This window comes from Thermobia domestica, chromosome 13 (genome assembly GCF_964235325.1).
Source record: "Thermobia domestica chromosome 13, izTheDome1.hap1.1, whole genome shotgun sequence".
NCBI classification, from domain to species: Eukaryota; Metazoa; Arthropoda; class Insecta; order Zygentoma; family Lepismatidae; genus Thermobia; species Thermobia domestica.
In genome coordinates, this window is record NC_137466.1 from 99,257,375 (window position 1) to 99,282,854 (window position 25,480).

Below are 25,480 nucleotides of genomic sequence, written 5' to 3' on the forward strand. Positions count from 1 at the left end.
GTGTCAGCCTCAGTTAATAGTACGTTGAATTTTGACGTAAATCACAAAAGGTCAATGAAAACTATAAAGCTTTATATTTGATTCGGAAGACCCGGATTCGATTTCCGGTGCGAGCTTATGTAATACGGGCCGCATGTTAAAGTGTCGGTTCATGAGTCATATAGCCTCACTGCTGGAAGGGATGTTAAACTCTAACCAATCAATAATTAAAGCTTTAAGTGTTAGTACAAATAAAAATGATAAAAGGCAAGAAAGTGGCATCCATGGAAACTTATGCAAACGCCAATTCCCAATAAACAGAACAATGCATTAATACTGTATAAATAATGCAGTAGTGATTTACAAATGATGCACTAAGTATTCAGAATATTGTATTAAAAATAATAGTTTACCTAAAATAGAAAATGAAGCTACGTCTCTGATAGAATGTTGGATAATTTGACCCATCGCACAATATTCTGCAGGAATGCCCATAGGTAGTGTTCGAATTTCTTGTCTCATCTTGAACAAATCTCCACGGGTCTTGACTCTCGAGAAAGTTTGTCTCGTCTCGGAAATCTCTCGTTTCGTTTGATAAATTTATGTTTAAAATTTACGTCCTGACATTTCTCGTAATTTCATCTAGGAGTACTCAGAATCCTTCTGAGTCACAAAAGGTCTACCGTTTGAGAGGTGTGACATAACAACCTTTAAACCATAATTCTTATTGGAATATCTTGTATGATGACTCTTTTCGTATCTTCAAACGTTGATAAATGCTTTTCGCTGTGTTCTTATAACCCTTTTATCCATTTATAGCTTTTTTTTTTTTTTTTTTTTTTTACTATGAATCATATAACACTAAACAGTGTTCGAGATCTAATATTTGGATGAACTAGTATTCCCCGCGAGACTGTAGACATCTTTCGTCTCGTCTCGAAAACGAGACGAGAATTGTATTTCTCGTTTCATCTCCAATTTAGAGATGTTCTTTTCGTCTCGATTTCCAGACGAGGCAACAAATTTCTCGTACCGTAGACAACACTATCCATAGGCGGGTTTCAAACTCAGGTTGCACTTATAAGAATATTTGGAAAACATAATTTTTCATTGAAAATGGTGCAATGGAACTGAGAAAGGAGAAATTTAAGAAAAGTAAATTTGAGAAGGGAGAAAAGTAGATTCTTGGGGAAAGTGGTAAATTTGGAGGGAAGATGGTAAATTTGATTGAGAATGCTACATGCGGGGGCTTGTACCCAAACTTTGGAGAGTGGCACGTGTCATGTTGTGTTTATATAATTATGAGCAGTTTCCTTTGCTTATAGGCGTAAAGAAAGAGTAATTCTCTCGTATTGCTACAGACCTTAAATTATCTATATTGTACTCCTGAAATACACGGTACTACAAGTTTTTCTCATTTTTCTCGAAGTCACTAAAATGTAACATATATTGTTGTTCGACGGAGTGCTTCAATTGAAATTTTACAGAAAATAAATTTGAAGCTCAATATTTGATTAACAATTCATATTTCGGTTATGTTGACAGCCAAAACCATTTATGTAGTTTATAATCTTATGACTTACTGCTTATAAAAATATTTTTAGAAAACCACCCATCTAAGAAGTGAATAAAGGCATTAATCATTTTTATTTATTCATCTTTTTTTTTTTACTTAGGCCACTTAACATTAATTTGTTTTTAAGTCAATTAATTTGTTTTTGACTTTATCAACTAGAAAAGAACATCAAATAATACTTTTAGAGCAGCTTTAAGCTATGAATTGTAATATTGATAGATAAGAGCCAAGAGCGCCGATTTATCTGTAAATTTGGAGGGGCTATTCAGATGCAGAAGATATATATATTAACATTTTAAGACAAATTGCACTCAAATTATGCCAAATATTGTGTATTCATAAATACAATAGGGGGCCCACATGAGCTTTGGGGGCCCGGGCCCCCTCGGTCCCCGAAGACCGACGCCCTTGATAAGAGCCACAGGCCCTTATCCAGGGAAATCGGGGGTCCGGGCCCCCTAAATTTCGGCTTCCTCCCTAAAAGTTTCATGGTAGGCTGGCAAGTGAACTATAATCTGGTGATGAACTATAATATGGTTGGATCGGCCCCCCTAACTTCAGCCGGCCCTTCCCTACATTTTTGGGCTGGCTACAGGCCTGAAGAGCCACAAAGCTTTATCTAATGTTCTGACTGCGTTTCAGATTTGCACTGTGAAATCAATTTTACCAGGCTGATGGACGAGATTTAATATAATTTTTTTCCCAGTCTCAGCTGCCGAAAACATTATTCATAATTTTTTGTATGTGTTAAATACTGTATTTGGAAATGTACTGTATATACAGTATTTGATGCTCGTTTGCGAGCATCCTTTATCACATAGTCTACAAACAAACAAAATGTGAACCAGCTTCAAGGTGCCGGAGTGGTGACTACTAGCAAACGATACTAAGTTCGAGCCCTGGTAGTTCAAAATAATTTCTAAATCGACATTCTAATACTTACTTAGCCCTAATTATACCTATATACCTGCTTAGATACATGTCTTCTGCAGTGCATTTGGGTTTATTTGGAATCTAATGTCGATAGTAGGCCTACTTTGCAATAGTCTAGAAATTCAGGGATTTGTTCTTTAAAAACTGACTACTTATTATTTACAACATTAAGACATATTATTGAAAATAAACATTTGCTACATTATGTGCGAGTGTGTGTGTTTGTGATTTAACAATTCAATACGGTAATCAGACATCGGAACAACTACGACATTGAAACTTTACAATTGCAGAATAACAAATCCAGTGGCATTATCTTAACACTTGTCAATATCTGAAAGAGGGGAGAAGAAGTGAACTGTACAAATAAAGCGTGCAACAATTATGTACTCTATTTTTTGTTCTGTTTCGTGGAGATGTTTTGCTAGAGCTAAAAAAAAAAATGATTTTTGAAGTTTCTGCGCTAATTAAACGAAAAAATAGAGTCCCCACATTGAGTGGTATATGGTAAAAAAAGGGGGGGGGGGCAATCTGGTAACCCTAGTGCAGTTGTACATCAAACACCAAGTGCATATTTGCAGTTTTAACACAATCGTTTTATAATATGAACATATTTACTGTGATATAATAATAATAACTGATAATACATACCATACAGAATACAAAACGTTGTTATTATCAACTTCTTTGTATTGGATTTCCCACAACCGAAAAATAGTTATTGTTTTGCATTATTTATTTTTCCTTCTATTTTGGTAAATTAGGTATTCTTTTCCTCCTCTATGTATTTTAAGAAGCCAACGTCACGTTTGATTTTCGTGACAACAATGTTGTATCCGTGATGTTTTTCTTTTCTTCTTTTTTTGTAGGGTAAAGCGAAAAAAAAGAGAATGAAGAAAGAAATTGATGATGTCATCTAACATGACATGCTAGCGCAACTTTCTGAAGAAAATTTTGTCATAAAAAAAATCCACACGTACACACACATACACACGTATCTATACACATACTGAAACATAAAACATAACATGGCTATAAATCAATCCATATCTTTTCCGCAGTCTAAAAGGAAGAAGATATAATATAGTAACTATCTCATTTCTTTTCGGTTTTTCTTTTATCTTATATTTAAAACTGAAAACGGTATTCCCAACATAAAAGTTTGGGAAAATTTCATGACAGTTTCAGCAATAATAGGCTACTAAAAGGACAAAATGAGTTTTGTAGTGTTTTGCTTTAGAGAGAAAAAATCGGAAACAAAAGAAATAATATTCGTGATTTTTTAATATTTTTTTAGAAAAAAGAAAAAAAAAGCAAAAATGGGAAGCCAGAGTACTAATGTGGTCGTGGGGCAATGACCTTGTAAGTACAAAATTTTCTTAGAAGCAAAAATTGGTATTCTACTGTTAATTTTTTTTCGCTTTTACTTGCAAGCGATAAAATTCCAAACCGAAAAGTTTGAAAATTTAAACGTAGGATCTCTGTGCACCAACAATGAAAATTTTGGATGATTGTCCATCTGTATGTATCTTTAGCAGGTTAGTTCGTTAAAACAGTGCTCACCAGACCGAATAGAAACTATGCTTTTTCTTTCTTAGGAGATCTCAGTCTCTTTGTTTCATCATATATTTTACCAGGGATCTGTGTTTTAAAAAAGCGGCTTTATTTTTTCTTGAAATTGCACTTTTAAAACTAGTCAAATAGAGCCTGCACCAACATAGTTCCCTAATTTCTTCAATATTTCAAATCACTTCGTAATATACGTTATATACATAAATAAATAGCGGTTCCTTAGGAGATGTAAAACAATATAACTGCGTCCATCTGATACACAGGATATTGAGAAGTTGCGATACCTTTGTTAAATATTGTTTTTAATAATTGATAGAGTTTGTATGATCTCTGACGATTAATATAGTTATCAATATGAGTTAGTTATTAATGGATTGCGTTTACAATGCGAGCCGGGGTATTACTAACAACACCGAGTATGTATTAAAAGAACACCATATCGCCGTCCTATTTCCACGTCCATTCACCTAGTAATTTAATACTATCGCGCTGTTATTTCTACACCCCTCAACACTGTCTCTGTGTCAAACCGGTGGTAGTTATGCTGGGACCAACTGGTCTGTGATAGAATTGAAATGTATAAACACCATTTTTTTTTTTTTTTTTTTTTTTTTTTTGCGTAGTGGTGAGGAAACGTTACTGACCCAATCATGTTATAAAGTACTAAGTGAAGAGCGTTGTTAGTAAATCTTGCATTACAGAACTCACACTATAATGTTGAAAATTCACGCACTATGTTAGGAAAGCAATTCAGTTGCACACCCACACAGAGAGCAAAGGGGACTCAGGCCTTTCTCCCAAAGATAGCTAAAGAAACAAATAAAAAGAGATGATATAATTTGAAATAGAAGTACTACTACTACTACTACTACTACTACTATTACTACTACTACTACTACTACTACTACTACTACTACTACTACTACCACTACTACTACTACTACTACTACTACTACTACTAATAATAATAATAATAATAATACATATTACATATTAATTTGTTTGAAATTTCTGTCTCAGTACTGTAAATGTGAAAGATGCATGTGAGAATGTAGCTCGAAAACTGTATAATACTTCTTTACATACAATAATATTCCTGTATAATAGCTCCTGACTTCGGTTTTGAAAAGAAATAATGGGAAGATAACGTTCGACTTCCAGAGTACCTAAATTTTGAAAAATGCAACTCGTAATTGTTCTCACATAATTAGTGTATAAGGTAAATCTAAACTCAACCATTCTTGGGTCAATATCCTGAAACTGCTGTACTGAGGTTACTTGTCTTATTAACTTCATGAATAAACAACAACGCACCCAGAACCAACCGAGGAATCAGAAGGCGCCACTGTGAAAAAAAAGGAAACGTGAGTTGTATATATGACCTTTTGAGTTATGCAGTCAAGGCTGCGTCAGTCACATCATTTTTCAAGTTTTTAAGACATTGGAAAGAAGATGAGTGCATTGCTCTTTTATGCTATAAAGCTACTTACTCTAGCTGCCAGCTGGCCTCTGACGATCCGACGACGTCTCACTGCAGACGGGATTGTTAAATACTTGGGTAGTTACTGGATCGTGAGTGGGTGAGAGAGCTACTGACTTTTTTGGTAATTTTTCTTCGAGTTCCTCTGCAAAAAGATTGACCATTAAGGACACAAATGAATTGGCTATGATAGAGAGGGAGGAAAGAAAAAAAATGCATTTTGTTCGTGCACGAAAAACAACAAGGGTTCTTTGAGCAAAAATACTCCGTCGTTACATTCAGCTGAACGCATTGTCTGTTGGTACTGGTGCTAAGAAAGTCAATGACTTACGCTACTGACAAGTTCATTGGTTGGATAAATGTGCTTGACATCTTCCAAGGTTGAAAAAATAAGGAAGAAAGAAGAGAAAACTAATAAGGGACTTCTCACTAAACCCACAGAGTCACGTGGAATAAGATTCCATGAAGATTTTTCTTTCGTATTAATGTTTTATTCCCTCTTCTGTCGACATTATTTTTCAAATTGTGGTTTAGTAGGACTCTTTTCTTAGAAGTTATTGCCTTATACGATTCTCTGTTGATGAAGGTTAGGTAAGGACATGATTAGACTAACAACACACACACACACATATACATACATACACAATCTGCCGGATGGCACTAATGAAATATCTAAAAGTAGAAGTGTTAGTGGTTTTGTGAAATAAAACATTTTAATGAGTACCAATTTCCAGAACGCTACTTTTAGATTTTCAAGTACCTCCATTTCTGTGAATGGTTTGCTCTTTCCATGAAAGACTTGAACATTTACGTAAGTTGTTTAGATCTAATCATTTAACATTCGTTCCTTGATTTCGGAATATTGAGTGGCGATACAAAGAAATGAGTGGGGGTAGTAGAAATATGGGCAAAAAAGTCATGTTCATTCAACTGATTTTTTTTCTCTTGCCTGTGTTGTTACATCGAACTTAACAGCACTGATGTGTAAAATTAAGAAACTACGCACTGAAAACAGCACAATGTAATTTTCATGACGTTTGAAAATTATCATATACTAAGATGATTTCCGCTTTACTATTTTTACAACTAGCTCCATGGTGCCTAGATGGTCAGCGAACGTTTCTCTAACGCGGGAGGCCGGATTCGATTCCTGGTGGTAGTACATTAAGCTGTGGGTCAACGCCTCATATAGCCTCGATGGTGAAAGGAATGCTAAACGCCATTTCAACTACCCAACTTTTGATACGACATATTGCTTTTAACAAGAAACATCATCTTACGGTTAGTGATCCAAGCCAATTTTGATCAAATTTACCAGGTAGATACTAGACATGAAATAAGTTAATGAAATTGCACATGTATATAGAGACATAAAACAAAGGACTACATGTTTCGTATTTTCCTTGATAAAATGGTTATTTGTAGCATAGTAAAATAAGGTGAAGAGAGGAAGAAGAATAGGTACCATACTAACTGAACGGGGAAAAGATGAGAGTATAAAAACTAGACCCTATTAATTTTGAGGCCTCGAATAGACTCTGACTTGTAATACGTGTACTTGTAAAGCAATAAGAAATAAGTAGAGATGCAAGGGCTCGGAAAAAAACCCGGCTTTTTTGAAAAAAAAACTCGGTTTTTTCTGCTTTGCTTTTTTGCTTGGGAAATTTTGGGCTTTTTTCAAAATACTGCTTTAAATTGATAAAACAGACTTTGTATCGCTTCTCTATAACACAAAAAATCATTTAATTAGTGGTTGATGCTGATAATAATATAAAATATCGAAAATAAACTATGAATTTCGAAAAAATATTTCAAACAATTTTTCTTCAACATATTTACATTATGAATTCCACAGGATTAACCAATGTATATAATAAGAATTTTTTAACCTCCTATATACAAAAGTAAGCAGAGTTGGCAAGAACCGTGGTTGTTTTTGAAAATGCCAAAAACCCGTTTTTTGGGGGATGTTTAAACCAGGCTTTTTTGGTTTAAACCAGGCTTTTTTGAATTAGATTTTTTGCTTTATGTATTTATATTACATATCCACAGAAATAAGTTTGTTTCGCCTTGATGTTATTATGCAACAGCGGGGTTATGCCGGAAGAACTCCTGTAAGCTTAAAGAAGTGCGGTCAGTAAATTTCTTAAGTTGAGAATCTCCCGCCCTAGCCATTGGGAAAATCCCGTCATTACTTGAAATGTAAGACAATAACGGGAAAATCATGTTATTGCTTTGCATGTAAAATTTAAAGGTCAACGTACCATAATCAGTACGCTAAAACTGAGGTATTAAATTACAAATTTAGTACCGGTACGTAGATATCATTGAAAGTCCAATCCAAGCTAATGTTGGAAGCTACGTAGGCAATCGATAAATTTTGCCAATTTCTATCAATATATTTAAGCAATATTGGCTTCTTTATAAAACAACACGCATTTAGACATGCAGAAATATACAATTTGGTTTGTTTCGTATATTTAGGCTTAACATCCTTACGAAATACCGAGGTTATCAAGGAGAAGACTTTCGCTTAAACTGACATCCGAACCGCTACTTGGGTTACGCATGAAAGAAGGTTTGTGGTTCGACCGAGAATTGAACATGGGACACCTTGATTAAAAGGTGAAAGGGAAATAAAACTATTGCAGGTGGTTTGATATCTGGAAACGTTACCATGAAGTTCACACGATTCGCATTTTTCATTCTTTTTATTTTTGTGGTTTAAACCAGTTATTAAAAAAAAAGTTGGTGTAAACCAGCCAACCCTAAAAGTAAACACTTCTTTTTAAAGAATACACAAATAACTAGCAAAATAGTATGTAGTATTTTTACTTCAAAATATTCCATACCCTCTTTTTGAAACAAAATAAAATTAAAATAAAACATAAGAGAAATACTTAGATTTATATGATACACTTAAAGGCTGCACATCTAGAGCTTTTGGTTCTGTATATTCTTGAAATTCTACAGTTAAGTTTTATAGAACCACCATCACAGTTTACCCAATCCTCAAGTTTTCTGAATTTTTAACAAGAGGGATTCAACATATCATTACGGAACTCCAAAAAAAGACTACGGAATATATTTAAGTTAAGCTAAATACAACTGCACAACAAACATGACTGAGTGATTAGCTTTTGCGCTTCTATCGGGAAGTCCGGGATTCAACCAGCATTCGACCATTCTGACAAAGCTTTTCTTCATTCCATCTGTGAATGTAGAAATAGTGCGTGTACTGTGAGTTGGGCGACTTCCTTTTTTATTGTTTTTAAATCGTTATTATTACTAATTACCAGCAGTGACGGTTTTGCGAAGGTTAGGGGGGCGGTCTTTCGGACTGAAGCCCGTTCCCCAAAGTTACGGAATGTCTGCAACAAACGAAATATCTATTATTTATGCCTTTACTCATAAACTTTAAGCTCCCGTCAAATAAAAATTACGAATGTTTAAAAAAACTAAACATTAGTAAGAAACCCTTCCCAAAATACTTTTCTAAATCCGCCACTGATTCTCAGTATAAAATTATTTTTAAAGTTGTATCCGGAAAATTATTGCTAAACATATAAACGAAACGAAATATTAGTTATGCCTGTACTCATAAACTTCAAGCACTTCCCAAATAAAATTAGGACTTTTTAGGAAACGAAAGAATAAGAAAAACCCCTCCTAAAGTACTTTTCTAAATCCGCTACTGATTATTTGTATAAATTGGTATTCAAGGTTGTGTCCGAAAAATTATTGCTAAATCACTTCACACATACAGTATAACAGAAATGTGGAAGTACGGTTTGACGGATATATTGAAAAACGTACGCTTTGACGGATAAATAGAAAAACGGGCAAGTTTAACTTTTGCGCTAGAACCTAGAGTACTAAAAGTTCTTAGAAATGAAACACGGATGACAAACTAGAGAAGAAAAAAGATGTCGATAATTCAAAAGTTAAAATAAAGTTAAATAGTCTCTAAAATTACCCTCAAATACTACATTCTTCATGTTAGCTTTAATTCGTAAAACATGTGCTCCATCCATCTTGATGGTGAATTTCAGAGCGAAATATCACATTCAGGTCATGGAATTCTTATCTAACTATAGAATATACTATAAGAAAGCTATTTAGATAGAAAAATCATGAAGTTGAAAAAAGCCAAAATTTCCAAAATTTTCGTTTTTTTCCCAAAAAAGCCGGCTTTTTATGTGAAAAAACCATCGATTCAAAAAAGCCGGCTTTTTTGCATCTCTAGAAATAAGTATTAAAGATTTTGACATGTTGTACATATTAGGTGTAGAAAGGAAATACTATATGGCGACAAAAGTTGATTTTTTATTTTAGTTTAAGAGGGAGCAGGAGTGGATGTAACTTGTACAAATTGAGAGTTTCGATGGAACGTAGGTTATAAACACTTTTACATATTTCGTGTAAATGAAGCTTTTCAAACAAAAATGACTCAATATGCTAATACAGCTGTACCGATTTCATTAAAGTTGAAATTTCTTATAGTAATAATGATAATAACTGAATTACGACTTTAATATTCCCATGAACCTTCCATCGTACAGCCGTATTAATATATGTCGCTTACTTTGATCTATTGTGCCAGTTTTAACGAGTTCGTTTTATTGTTAAATTTCCCTGTGTAGGGGGTAGGTAGAGCTTAGTAGAGTAAATTGCGTATATGTTTTGAATTTTTTCACTACCGGTTTATTATTTTTAAAAATCTACTATAAACAGAATTTTGCAGAGTAGTATAATAATGTAATTTCTCTAATACAAGGTAGAGAAAGGTGACCCAAGGCCTGAGCAGCCAGGAACATAATCTCCACAGAGCTCCGCGGCAAGCTAGGTTGAGTGGATTAGGAATCCACAATGCTCCGAAGCAAGCATGGCGGGGGTTTGAAAGTCACAGAACTTTGAAGCAAAGGACTGAGGTTGGGAATCCCAACAGAGCTCCGAAGCAAGCTAAGCAGAAGGAAAGGAAAGGCCTCGAGTTTTGAAGTGATGTCACCATCGTCTACAACTTGTAGGCCTCGTATTCCAACATAAGATGTAATACTCCATCGTGAAGTACACGTGGTCGTTGTTTATAAATAAGTACAAGTGTAAAATGTTTTATAAACACAATCACATGCTGGGTGTTTTGTAAACACAAACACGTGGTACATTATAATATTTATCCTTTATACATGTACCCTCTCTGTCCGGGAGACAGAAAGTCTCAAGTACTACTTGATGGGTCACAAGCAATTTTGGCTAGGAGGTAGCGGGTCAGAAGTTGGGAATTGAGTTTGTTGATAGAGGTGATTCATCTAACGAAAGTGATAGAAATGAACCATTTTTAATTGTGGCGTTGATCACTATAGACCTAAAAACGGTAGCATATACCAAGAAAGGATTCTTACAATTAAGTGTTCCAAGAATACGTTTAATCTCTAATTCTCTACTAAAATCGGAAGTGACGCAACTTCCAATTTTAGTATTGATTTAGGTACATAGATGGAGGAGGGGGGAAATGATAAGATATAGGAAGAAGCGTTCTTTTGGAATCTATTTAGTGTCCTAAGAATTTTTAACATTTTCTCTCTTAACCCTATATTCGAACCGGAAGTAGCAGAAAACAAGAATTTCATTACGCTGATCATTATAGAGTAAAAACAGTAATAGATAGCGGAAAGTAGTATTCTGAATGAATTTAAGCGTTACTATTAGGTATTCTGCCTGTTGGCAGGTTCTTCTGGATCAAATGATTTTTTGGGGTGGGTGGGTGCTGGAAATGTTTCTTCCACGTTTCCCGGTCTTCTATTTCCTCTTTGAACTCCTAATATTTTCTTGTAATTTTCAAATCATCCATCAGTTGTGTTCTTCCCATTCCTCGCTTTCCTCCCTCCCATCTTGCCTTCTATAGCGACATGGAAAAAGACATTTTCTTCGCAAGAAGTGTCCAATCCAATTGGCCTTCCTACGAAGTAAAATGGCTAAAAGCGTCCTCTTCTCTCCTATCCGTTTTAAAACATCTTCGTTTGTTACTCTGTCTTTGTCCATTTTATCTTCTTCATTTTCATCCAACACCACATTTCGAAGCTCTCTAAATATTTCTTCTCCAACTTCGGTAGTATCCAAATGCAAGAATATATCCCATCTGCATTCGTATCTTTCTACTAAAATCGGAAATGGTAGAAATCGAGTACCACTTCCGGTTTGAATTAATAAAGAAAGTGTCACGCCATATAAATCAAACTCCTTCACGCGGTATACAAGTGACACTACTACTTTAAAAAAAAAGCTGCATAGATCCGAATAATATAATGAAGAGTGTTGAATTCTACGTTAAATCGAAAGTCAATCCATACTAGCTGTACCTACCTACCCTGCCTTCTGTTAAAACTATGTCTTTGTTGTAGATTATGTTTGGAGCTAAGCATTTACTCTCAGATTTTTATGACATATCCTTTGAAATACTCTGGCTTTATATAGCATTTAAAAAAACTAGAGTTGACATATCGTAGTATTTATAAACTTTGTTCCGTGGTAAAGCCCAAGTGACGGGAAGACGTAAGATAAGGTTTTTGTAGATAGTCTCCCATGGATGAATAACTGACTAAGTGGAACAAAGGAAGCCAAATCACGTAGTGCTTACTCAATGCTTCGATGAAAGCCAAGTGAAGCAGCAAAGCTTTCGTAACTTTCACCTTCTTCCATCGTGCATGGATGAAACCAAATACCCACATCCGGATCCTCTCCTTGTCTTGGCTTAAGGGTTTGTTGAAAGAGAATCTTTCAAGTGTGCGATATTGGGCTTCACGTGACATACACAACAAAGTTCTTAATGGAACTTTTGTCCGGGATATTTATTGTGATCGTTTTTCCTTCTCCGAATTCTGGGGGAAGATGCACTCTTCTCAGTGGTAAAGCGCTCACCTCTGGTCTACGGATCCCTGGTTAGATCACAAACCATGTGAGATTATGATGGACAATGTCGTAACAGTGGGTTTTCTCTTGGTTCTTTTTCCTTCTGCTCTCCTCCTTCCGCTACTTCTTTCATCACTCTCTTCCATTTATATCATCCGTCTCCTTTAGCCTACAGGGCATAACTGAGGAACGTGAGGCTAGAAATCTCATTTCATTTAATTTCGAAGTCCTGCATCTATGAGTATGTAAAATATAACAGTAAAAGTGATATTTTTTTCTGCTTTCTTCGTGTCTTTCTTGAGTTGCACTTGCAATACTATAGACTATGTAAAAATACCACTAAACCTTGAAAAATTCTGTTCTTATACTTATGACATTTTGATCCTTTTGGAATAAAAAGCAGCTTATTATGTTCTGATTTTTACTGACTCCTTTTAGTTGATGGTAATTTATCATTCTTTCTCAAAAAAATAAATTAATTAAAGTTATGTAAAACCGCAGTAAACTTTCTAACTCCAATATTTCAAAAACTAAATCATTTTATGCTGGATTTATTTATGAAACATTTGTTTATTAAATACATATAAAATTATAAGGTGTTTTCGGAAAACTTTGTCCGAAGAAAACTCATCTCGAAAAGTAAGTATCCCTTGTGGAATTTTTAAATAACAAATGACTTATGCTATATTTCAGAACTATTAACAAAATATTTGCTTATGAAATAAAATTGCATGTGTCCTATTTGGCAAAATAGGAAAAGTAAATCTCCCCAAGAATAAACTACCCCTTTAGGATTTCACCAAGCTAAATACTTACAACATAGTATGAGGTTGTTAGTGAAATATTGTTTTATGAAATTTAAACAAAATCGTTAGAGCCGTTTCTGGTAAAGTCGCAATTTTGACTTTTATCCACCTGGGAAATCTTATAAGAACCTTGTGTTTAAATTTGTTGAACGGTATGTCCTCTAGGCGAGTGTACGTAGATCAGGATGATCGAAAGGAGGGACGGATGAACGGATAAGACATTCAAAAATCCAGTGGAACCTTGAATTCGATTTATTTATGAACATAATATCAGATATAGCCGAACGCCAGTTTACACTATAATGTTTAACAACCGTAACAAATAATTTGTTTCACGATTACCATGCTTTCTCTTCCATCGTCGCTGTAAAGTAAAATTTGAGATATTCCATATTCAAATTTGCAGTTCTTGCTATCAAGAAAAACCCGAAAAACGTAGTAAAATAGAACAAAAGTGCGTGAAATTTGTTTATTTATTTTCGTAACTTATAAAAATTTAAGAAAGAGACAAGGAGAAAAAATGTTGCCAAATATCAACATGGAGCAAAGGAAGCGTTTGTTAGTCTATCATTCTAGCATTGCTGTGGTAGTTTTAAAAATATTTTAGATGATAACAAGGATCGATCTTCAGCTCATTCTAATATTAAATAACAATTTTACCAACCTTCTTGAAAAAAAAAGTGAGAACCGGTAAATAGAGTCAAAGCAGAAGTCAGTAGTGTCTATAGCAGTCATCTCTAACTGAATGCTCTGTGACGTCACACTTTCATATTTGACTTCTCAGTAAAATACACAGAGAGATGAATGATCTAGCATATAACCTGATCGACGAAAAGACAGTGGTGACAGTCAAACAAGTACATTGACAGCATAATCAATTGTTTTGCAGGCATACTACTAGTCGATCACTTATTGCGCATACACTGGCAACACTTGCTTATTTACTTCCTTTCTTTCCTCTTTGTGTTTCTCTGCTTTTCACAAATTGTAAAAGCATTCTTTTACGTCATACATCCACCAGTTGAAAATGACACAACCATTTCATTTCTACTGACATTATTAAACGGAAATTAATCATAACACGTGTATACTTGTTTTCACCATGCAAAACATTAACAGTCATTTCTGAAGGAAAATGCCATGTCCTCAATGCCATAAAATTAACTCTTTTTAGTATGATTTGAAAAAAAAAAATCATGTAACTAATCTAAGAAGAACCCTTTCCATGAAAGATGATTAAAAAAATAAAACCAGGTTAAAAAATATAGTGCAAATTTGAGGAGCAATCTCTGCTTCAATTTTTAGTCGAATTTAGACGCAATTTAAGAGGAAAATACGCAATTACTTTATACACACATTAAATCTAACTTCTTTAACAACTGACATTATGCTCACATAATGGTGAAGAAATATCCCATTCATGGGTATTCCCCATTTCCTCAACTTATTATTATACTAATTGTTGTAGCTTGGCTAATTGTTTATGGATCACAGATTTCGGCGTATGGGTTTTCTATTGTATGGTCAGTATATAAAGAAGTGTGGGTGCCTCAAGCGGTGCAGCTTTATATCCTTTACTAAATGAATTAATAGTACAAGGAAAGTATCAAGGTGACTTTTAAATCCCTATAAGCAGTGTTTTTTTTTTCAGCAACGAGGCTATATGATACGTGGGTCTACAATATTAAGGAGGCATCCGAATCATTGTGATGCGTTCAATATCCTCTCGTCTAGGAATGGCCAAAATTTTCCGGAATCCGCATTTCGGAAAATCTATTGTTCGGAATCGGAAATTTCACTTTCAGTCCGGAAAAATTCCGGACTTTGGGAAATTCCGGATTTCGTAAAAATTCCGATGTAGGAAATTTTCGAAATTGGAATTTTCAATTTTAGAAAATTCCGGAATTCGGAAATATCCGGAATTTAGAAAATTCAGGAACTTTTCCGACATCGGAAGTTTTATGAAATCCGGAATTTCTCTAAATTCCGGAATTTTTTAAATTTTATTTTCCGGATTGTGGAAAGTAAAAATTTCGTAATTGGCCATTCCTACTCTCGTCGGAGCCCAGTCTACCAAAGGCGCGCGCCGACCACTAAACCAGCGGTGGGATAGCTATTGTGGTTTTGTACTCAGTAGATATAAACTGAACAATACCTCCCTGGTTTGACAGTCTACTAAGAACAATGGCGGATAGATGACATTTAGCTGAATATGTGGTCTGCACATCAGTTTCATCGCCGTTAACGCTATGTTAGGCATAGAAATGGTCTAATTTAAGAAAAAGATAGTGTAGTTATGCATATTTTGCAAAATTATCTTATTTCGTCCGAGTTTCTAAGCCATCATCACCTTTATGTACGAAAATTCTTGTAACTTGGCAACGCTGCTTGTTAAATGTCTCTCCAGAATATTAACGAAGATGAATGGATACTTAAAATATATACACACATTAATTAATAAAGTAATAATTCCTTTCCATTGTTCATCGTATTGTTTCTACAGTCCTTATACCGTGTGCTTTCATTAAGTTGAATCATTTTTTCCATCATTAAATTCATGATTCCTTCTTCTGTTACTCCTAAAGAATCAAACTATGACAATCTTCAGAAACGAACGGAAGTTAAACGCAAATCTTTTTGTTTTATGTATAAAAACTTTCTCTTTTGTTTGAATGTGTATTTTCTTATTATGTGTAGATTAGCAAAATATTAACTAAAGAGATGAGATTTATGTCATCGTAAAATCTTACAAGAGATTTTATTTTATTTAAACTTATTACAAGATACCATATTTTCTAATTTAAAAGACGACAGAATTTGTTTTTATTACATAGTTTTCACATATGTTTTGCTTTCACCAACTTCTTTCAGGAGATGCGATACTATCATATCAGAGTAATATATATATGTTACGTGTTTCAAGTTATATAAATATATTGATACCATTTTTTTCATCCGTTAATATTTAAGTTAACTCCTCTTACACACTCTTTCAATGGCTGCATCGTTTTCAGGTGTGACAAAGAAATACTGAACTTCTTTTAACAATCAAAACAATTAAAGAGAACAACCGCTCATGTTCTAAAGTAGAACCATTTACTTGCAACATTAAGCTGATGTGATGGCCAAATGGCGGTCCGCGAGTGTTTCATCTGGTCCTCGAATAAAAATGACGAAGTGTATGATTAGTTTTTGTTTCAACTTTACGAATAACAGGAAGAGTGTAACTAGTCGTTTTAATATGGGACATTCCATGTCAAATTAACAAGTCATCAGACTTGACCATCTCAGATTTTTGTAAAAATTGGTGTACAGCTTTATTACAGTGGGAGATGAAAAAATCTCAAATATTACCTCTCCTTCCATGAAAGTGTCTCCATACAGGGCGTTCTAAAATGTCAAAAAATTGCATTTTTTTCCAGCTACAGTGATTATTAAAAATTGTCATAAAATGGTTAATATGTGCACTAGAGACGTGAAACAAACACCGTTGGAAAGCTTATAGATTGCTCTACAAGTTTACTATATTGAAAAAACCTGTAAAATAAAAACAGTACTTCAAAAATTCAAATTAAGATTTAAATTTTGAATTTCGCATAGAAATGTCCCTCTGAATTTGTTCAAAATTGTTCAGATTGTAGTCTCATATGTGTTACTAAAACACCTCAAAGTTGTATTTTGAGCACTCAATGGGATCCGATTCAAAATTCAACATAAACGAAGCATTGCACGATATTGATCATGTGAATATATGGGTTCAGATCGATAACCATTTGCCTGGAGTTATATACCTGCAGCATCAAAGGAATTTATATTCAATTTCATTTGTTTCTTGATGTATTCATTTGAATTTACACAATTATCCAACTTTCGAGTTATTTAGAGAGGTATTACGTTTCCGAACAGTACTCAATACAAGTCATTATTCTTGTTAGTCAGTATGGATGTTTCTAAATTTATATTGGCTACATTGATACATGTTATTTTTATTTCTTTGTTTTATTTCTTGTCCCTAGTGAGGGACAATAGTTTCCGAGTAGATCTAGGAAACACTTCGTGAGACAGTTAAAAGTACGGAATAATAGACCCAAGTAAGGGAAATCTGATATAATGGTATTGGGGACGATGTGCTAACCCATAATTTTAGTTGACCAAAACATTTCATGAGACGAAAAGACTACGATTTATTAATATTAACGTTAATATAGCAATCCAATTCAAATATATTTTCCTCTTCTTTCTGAATTTTTAGATTTCCAAACTATGCCCATAGAGTCTTTAGACAGAGCAAGTTCTAATTCGATCCAAGGCCGATTGATCCCCATGGAGAGAATTTAGACAGAGCACATTCCTATTCGATCTAATGTTGATCGATTCCCATTGAGTCTTTATACAAAGCAAGTTCCGATTCGATCTAACGCCGATCGATGTCCATGGAGCGTTTTGACAGAGCAAGTTCCAATTCGATCTAATCCGATCGATGTCCATGCAGCCTTTAGATATAATAAGTTTGATAATATTGTTTTATATATATATATATATATATATATATATATATATATAAAAGTATGTGCGATATATCAAGGACGCTATTGTTTGACATTTTTGACATTTAAAACTTTTTTCTCCTATAATCAAGGTGACCAGACGTCCCGTTTTAGCCAGGACAGTCCCTTTTTCCAACCGTTGTCCCGTTTTTTTCTGATTCTCGAACGGGACGCCTAAATGTCCCGTTTTTATGTAAAAATGACCTAGGTGTCCCGTAATTATTATTCAAAATATAAATCGTCAATGCAAATTCTACACTTTTCCGTACCAATACTCGTTGCCAAGGTTCAGCCATGTCTAGAACTTCTGAATTTTCAAATTGAAATTGAGTGTTCATGGTTCAAGTGAGAATTGAGTGGGAATGCTGAGTGTTCAACTAGTTAAAAGAATTGTTGGGTAGAACTTGCAATCGGGAACCATTATTTATTGTGTGGTACACGTAAAGTTAGAAACGGTCTGGTATCACTCTTACTTGTGTATTTTGTAAATTGAGAACACTGCTGCGTCCCAAAATGCAATCTGGAAGTCAGATATCCCCCCCCCCGTAGCCGATTCGTATGCGTCCCGCTTTCGAAAGTGAAAATTCTGGTCACCTTGCCTATAATGCTATACAAAACATTACAGTTTAGTCTCTTTGGCCACATTCCTTTCTCCTTCGAATTTAGTTATAAATCCTTACTCTTTTCTCAACAAGTAAAAAAAGATATCTCATTATAGTTCTTTCACTTACATTTCACATGTAATGATGAAGTATGAATAATGACAACAAATCTTTTCGTCTTGTCACTTGGCACAATCAATTCTTGAATACATAATTAAGTACCTTTCTTCGTCTTCTTGTTTTTCTCTGGCATTAACATTTCCATTGTTTATTTTCACGATGTCTTCTTACCTTCAAGACATAACAGAATAATATTGCGTAGGTGGGAACTGCCTTTCGAGGAGTTATGAGTTTATTACCCGCTATATCATCGTCTCACGTTCCAGTTTTAATTGATAAACATACTCGCATACATAAGGTACGTCTAACCAAACGTTACAGAATAACTTTCAAACATGTTAGACTTACGTGTACAGAATAACCTTGTAAGCATATCTCTTTTTGATGTGTTTTTGGTCATGTTGGTAAAATAGTGAAAGCATGGTAAACAAATACCTTTCTATTCACACTGCAATGAAATAAGCGAAGCAGTCAGACCAGAAAATATAATTACTGATACAATTTATCTTGTTATTATCTTGTGAATGTAGTAATAGATTCTTCTGTTGAAGGATAAGGTTGTCTATTTATGTTGCAGAAAAAACATACTGAAATTCATTTATCTGTTTCTATGATATTGACCCTAGGAATTGACTAAGTGAGTACAAACAATAATTTTAATTGCAGTGTTGCGATAAAACAAAATACGTTCATGTCAGCCAGTAACGCTCTTCCAGAATTGTTGTTTTTGTTTATATTTATTTGTTAACAATAATCTAAATTAGTTTTACTTTGTACATGATGATATTCATGAAATATCTAGTATTTTGCTATTGAAATTATTGAGATAAATTTTTAGAGTAATAGTGAAATGTGCATAAGTCTTCTTTACAGTGTACAATCTCGCCAGAGAAAAAGGTCTTCAACTTTTCTGTTGCAAGATCATTAATAAATTAAAACTGACCAAAGTAACACATATATATTAAAACTACTTGTATAACATTTCGGCAATGTAATATTGCCTTCATCAGACACGTTATTATGTATTTGCATCTTGACCTTGACACATATCAGTGTAATAAGAGAGTGCCTATTCGTCACTCTGAAGGAAGTCAGAAGTATTTAAACGTTTCATTAGGAAACAGTAATTACGTATCAAAAATTCGATGATTATAATTTTACTGACATGATTGATTTTTGCACTATTGTTTGCATTTAATTTTCGTAATTAATATTCCTTTTCTCTTATTGTATTTTTATAGATCACATCAAGTGGCCCAACTCCAATGAGCCTTCAAAGACTGTCTGCATGTGTCCAATCTATTCTTCTCCTTCTGGAATGTCCTGTTTGCCTTGAAACAATTCCTCCTCCGGCTCATCAGTGCTGCAATGGTCATGTCCTATGTGGCAGTTGTAGATTGAAGGCAGAGCGCTGTCCTGTTTGCCGAGTTCCTCTGGCTAGAGGTAGGTGTTTGGTTGCTGACAAAGTCCACGGAATTATAGCCTCGACATTTACGACCCAGCAACCAGAACGAAAGAAAAGGGATCCCGATAAAACAAAAGCTAAACGAGTTATTTGTAGGGACAGTAAAGTGATAACAGTTGATAAATCGATCCAGCTTCAAAACAGCGTAACAACGTCAATAACTACACCTAATGGGACTACCTCCTCGATATCACCTCTTATTCAACTCAAGTCAAGATTGCTGTGTAAGGCATCTTCTGCAGAGAGTATATGCACAGTATCTAAACGCTTAGCACTGAACGTAGATGGTAATCCAGAAGCTGCTTCTCCAATCAGAACAAGGTCATTTTCAACAAGTGAGATCTCATCCAGATCAGCAGGTCACGGTAGGTTCCTTAGTGGTATTAACAACCCTGATCCAATCCCAGAGATCTCATCACCTCAACCTGACAACGAGAATAAAGATCTCACAGATGTATCCGAAGAAGGAATCCAGCGAATGTCCACCAACGGTGACGAAGAAGCTGCCATGGACACGGCTTCTCCTCCCCCTACCTTGCCTTCACATCTTCCAATGTATCATCAACATGAAGACTTTTATCACTGTCCATGTGATGTCTCCTGTGATTACTTAGGCAGTGCTCTTCAACTAATGTCTCATATTCAGGACCAACATGATGGACCTCTAGTCCAATACTTCCGTCCTAAAGTCACTCTGCAACTTCCTCCACCACCAGGTGATACCTCATTAACCTCACTAACCAAACATGGTCTTCCATTCTTCCTCAAATCCATGGCTGTTAATGCAGGAGCTGCCGTGGACGAAAACGTTAAGCGATATTATGTATGGTTATGGCTGTTAGGAAATCAATCTGAGGCTGAATCTCATAGTCTTAGACTAAGCATGAGAACAGAAACACATGGTCGGCAAGTCACTTTCATTTGTCCTGTATTTCCATTGACCTCTTCTTGGTCTGATATTGCAGCTACTGGTAGATGTTGTGTTTTGGATGAGAACTTTCTTCGCGAGTGTTCTAAATCTAAGGACTACTGTCGCGTTAAAGTTGATGTGGAAATTTTAACGGACTATGAAGTTAAGAATGTGTGATCAACATTATGTGGATAACAAGACCTGTAACTGAATTTCTTCAGCACATACAACTATCGTACCTAAATAAATGTTTTGATTTTTTTTTAAACTTTTTAAAGTTTCTTGTTGTCGAGATACAAGTCCAGTTGTATTTCTCTCCCCATGAACTTATATCTTGTTCTTTCTTTGTGTGAATGCATGTAGTGAGTAACAAATACTTATTTCGTCATACCTGGAAAAGTTAGTTTAAATTTCTTTCTTTCACTTACTTCGTTTTATAAAAAATGTATTGATTTGTAACTTACCAGAAAAAAGAACTTAACGAATTTTTGCCAGTTGGTTATAAATTTATTCTCAAAAAACTATTTCGCCAGTAGGACAGAGTATTTGTTACTGACTACATGTGAATAAAAAATGATTTACTTTAGTACCGTCATTTTCACACCAACAAAACCCTGTAAGCTTTCAAGATCACTGAAAAATACTCTTAGAAACATGACACTGCATAAATAACGAAATAATTCTCTTAGAATGAAGTCGATAAGTTTAGGAAATGTTGATTCTCTTAATAGCGATTAAGATATGTGTTTCGTTTCATGAATTATTATTTAACATGTATTAATGTCCACTTCATTGGAACTGATTACGAATAATATTGTGCAATAACTCATTTTAACGTTTTATCAGATATACATTTAATTTCTTTTTAATATCTTGTAAAGAAATTAATCCGATCACAGGTTGTATCTTAATTGTATAATCTAAAATCACGCAGTGTAGAATATTGTTTCAGTGATAAATTATTTATTTCCTTATGGATGCAGTGGACATTTGTCAGTGGTATTTTTGAGAACAAAAATTAATCTAGTTTGCTGTATTTTGTGGAAAAACTTGTGTAAATGGATAATGTATGATTTTTATTCATTATCTATGACAATAGCATTAATAAAAGTCTAGTCAAATCAAGCACTTTAGTTTTCTATTCATTTTTAAAAACGGAATAATTAAGTGGTTCAAAGTAAAGGTGACACGTAAGTGACAAACAAGCTGTTAAGAAGAGTTTCCTAGACATTCAGAGTATTGTAATAAACAAGCAAGAAATGCAAACCTTGTATTTTCCGCTCGTTGGGTATTTAGTTACCTTGTTTTACAATTAGCATATTCATTATTTGTATTTCGAAATTGTTTATTGCACTGTGTGGTTAGCAATAACGTTTATTTAATTTGATCAAATTTTTACATCAGTGGAGTGAGATAAATTCAAGAATTGATTATGTAAAAGTTGGTCTTTGTTATAATTTATAGCAAACATAGTAATCGTTGATGATATTACTGTCTTTTTTATAACTCACTTTTTTATTCGTTTCTAATGATGGTACAATTAACACTGGCAATTTGTTACTTTAGAGATTAACTTCCAAACAGTACCCAGAAAAAGTCTGGGTGCAGGGTCATAGTGAAAACGGAAGAAAGAAAGATAAAAAATATTCAAGAGACTGAAAATGGCTAAAGTGCATATATACATCCAATATATGCTTCCAAATTTCAGAAAGAGGAATTCTGATCTTTCTAATATCTTCTTGGGTATAGACTGAGTTAGGTTAGAATGATTTGATTAGTTTCTCTCCTTACAGCCAGAACAATGTTTGCTTTTCATGGTTCCATCTCTAACGAGAAATTGTAACTTTTTCTAAACGAATGTAAATTGATCCATAAAAATATTAAGTTTCTACATAAACATCTCATGCATTGAATAGTAAGTAAATTAACAGTATATACACAATATTTGTTCTTATTGTAAATCTCTCGATGAAGTTGAAATTAATATATTTGGGGTAAACATGAACAATTCAGGGCTCTAACGTTTTCTATTTGAGTTTGAATTTCATATTGTTCAGTTTATATTTTCGATAAATTTCCTTCTTTAGCATGTATATTTGACAGTAATGTTGTGTTTTATGGATAATGCTATAACAAGTTATCAGAAAGATAGATGTCTATCACGAACTATTTCTAGTTTCTTAGCTTTATATGCTACTTAAAGAGCTATTTCCTCTAATAACTCTTATAATAACAAAAATTAGAAAATGATTGACCAATTTGCAAAAACGGAACGACTATATGAGATTCCACTCCCTATTTGTAGAAAGTCTAAGTATATTGACTTACAAAAACAATTGGGAATTATATCTATCACATTCAGTAATGATACTCAATAGTGTTTTATAGTTCGAATCTTGTCACTAAGGGTATTCAGTGAAATTTACTTGGTAAATTTTTAAAAATTTTGTCAAATTATTGAATCAAAACAGAGATCACATTAAAAGTCTGGAGCACATTTTGTAGGAAATCTAAACAGACAGGAAACAATTATTTAACATGGTATTTAATTTTTGATTTATATCAATAAAACAATCAACAGTCTGAGCTTGAATGTTATGGTTCAGACATATGTATTCAATACATCAAATTATAACACAATTACAGTAGTCTAATCCATTATTTACAATGTTTTTCTTTACAAGCAGTTTGTTTGTTACTGTTAGGAGTATGAGTGTCACATTAGAAGAACACATACAATAATAGACACAATCTGTTAGTTGTATACATAACAGTTGTATACATCCGTTAGTTGTACATATTTACATATGCGCTACATAAGTAAATAAACATTTTCGAGCAGAATAACAATTCTCAATTAATAATAGGAACGAGAGACATACATTTTAGCGCCATAAAAAAATAAATTTTCTCAGAAAAACTAATCATTCGAATTTAACTTCAAGCATGTCATTTGATTTAGCTTTGATCTCATTACATTTTTTTCATAGCGCCATTTACCCACTGTTATAATACTTCAGAACTAATGGTGATTCTATGGATACTCAGTAAGCAAACTTTATCAAGCCTTTAAGTTCTGTCGGGAGTAAAAAAATACAAACATATATACATACTGAAAAATAATATTCTTTCAACTTAGCCGCAATTCAATGAAAAAAAGTAAAAATGGCTTACTCTAACGCTGAACCCTTTATATACATAAAGTTACTGATCTAATAGGAAACAGTGCTTCATAACTAAAATAACACTTAGTGTGTCACCTGAATATTTGCTATTTACAGTTGAAACCTTATTTATTGAGAAAAGAAGTACTCATTCTACGTTATTTATATACAAAATAAATTCCTACGTATATTCTTAACAACTCATGTTATAGGCTTTATACTCGTACAAGAAGCATATTTAATGTATTAATACATTTAGTCAAGAAAGTTTGTGAGTTTTCTATGTTATATATACATATATTTACTGTATAAGCAGAGGGAAGACATATTGTGATAATATTTTCTACAATAAGAGTGAATAAGTGTTGAACACGAATGTTTATATTTCGTTGTGTTTTGTGATAGTGATAGAACTTATGTTTATAATATATCGTATTTAATTAGATCAAAATTATATTGGATCTGTAAAATAAAGTGATACCACGTATTGTAACTAATTAAGTTTTATTATGAAATAAACATATAAAAAAAGCAAAACAGTTTTAGTTTCTTTTTATTCACCATGCGTTTCATGGATGAAAAGCAAGATGATAATTCACACTTTATTTCAGAAAGAATAGTTAAACATCTCCTTTCAGTTGTTCAGTCCTATATTTCTTGGGTAGTAATATGGAATTTGAATCACATGTACTTATAGGAGGTCCGAACTAAAAACTATACACACGGCAAGCGCGGTATGCTAGCTACTCAACTACTTAATTGATGATTGCAAAATAACATCAACCATATGTTAGTAAGACTATACTATCAACAGATCTTGAATATTAAATATATACATTTTCATTATTTAACGTAGTACGTATATTCTTACACCTAACACAAAGGATCGTCTTCTATATAATATACTTCTTCCTTATAACAAGCGAAAACTGAGAACTAAAAGGTTGTTATGAAACCAAATCGTTCATTGTTAATAATTTCTGTAAATACATTTAAAAATACTTGAAAGAAATTTTGACGCAGTTATATTCATCATAATATGAATTTTTATCTAAAAAAGATTAATCTTAGTAATATGTTAATATGCATATACTTTTTAAAAAAATAAAGTTTAGAATCTTCAGAAAATATATAAGGCTGCAAGTGCATAATACGGGTAAAGTATAATTATGCATACTTAATGCACTTTTTAAATAAAACTATATAATTAACACACCTTATATATATATATAATTTGTTACTTAGTACATCTTGTTACATAAAACAAAGGCCGTGAGTTATTATTGTTAGTGCATAACTATATTGTTACCTGGGATATTTCTTTGTTTTTACTTATATTTTTCAACAGAAACTAACTATTGAAATTAGCTGCAATTAGAGGTATCATTGTATGATGTGAGTATTCATTACGGAACAT

The 25,480-nt window shown here is 33.5% G+C and overlaps 1 protein-coding gene across 1 annotated transcript in view; it reads left to right on the top strand.

Annotated features, from left to right (window-relative positions):
- LOC145668384 (uncharacterized) overlaps window positions 1–24,594 on the top strand; it is a 44,649-nt gene extending 20,055 nt beyond the window's left edge. Inside the window, exon 2 of the mRNA XM_081736173.1 lies at window positions 19,766–24,594. Within this exon, the coding sequence (XP_081592299.1) occupies window positions 19,766–21,076 (1,311 nt within the window). The 3' untranslated portion in view covers window positions 21,077–24,594. The remainder of the gene's footprint in view (window positions 1–19,765) is intronic.
- The last annotated feature ends 886 nt before the right edge of the window (window positions 24,595–25,480 follow it).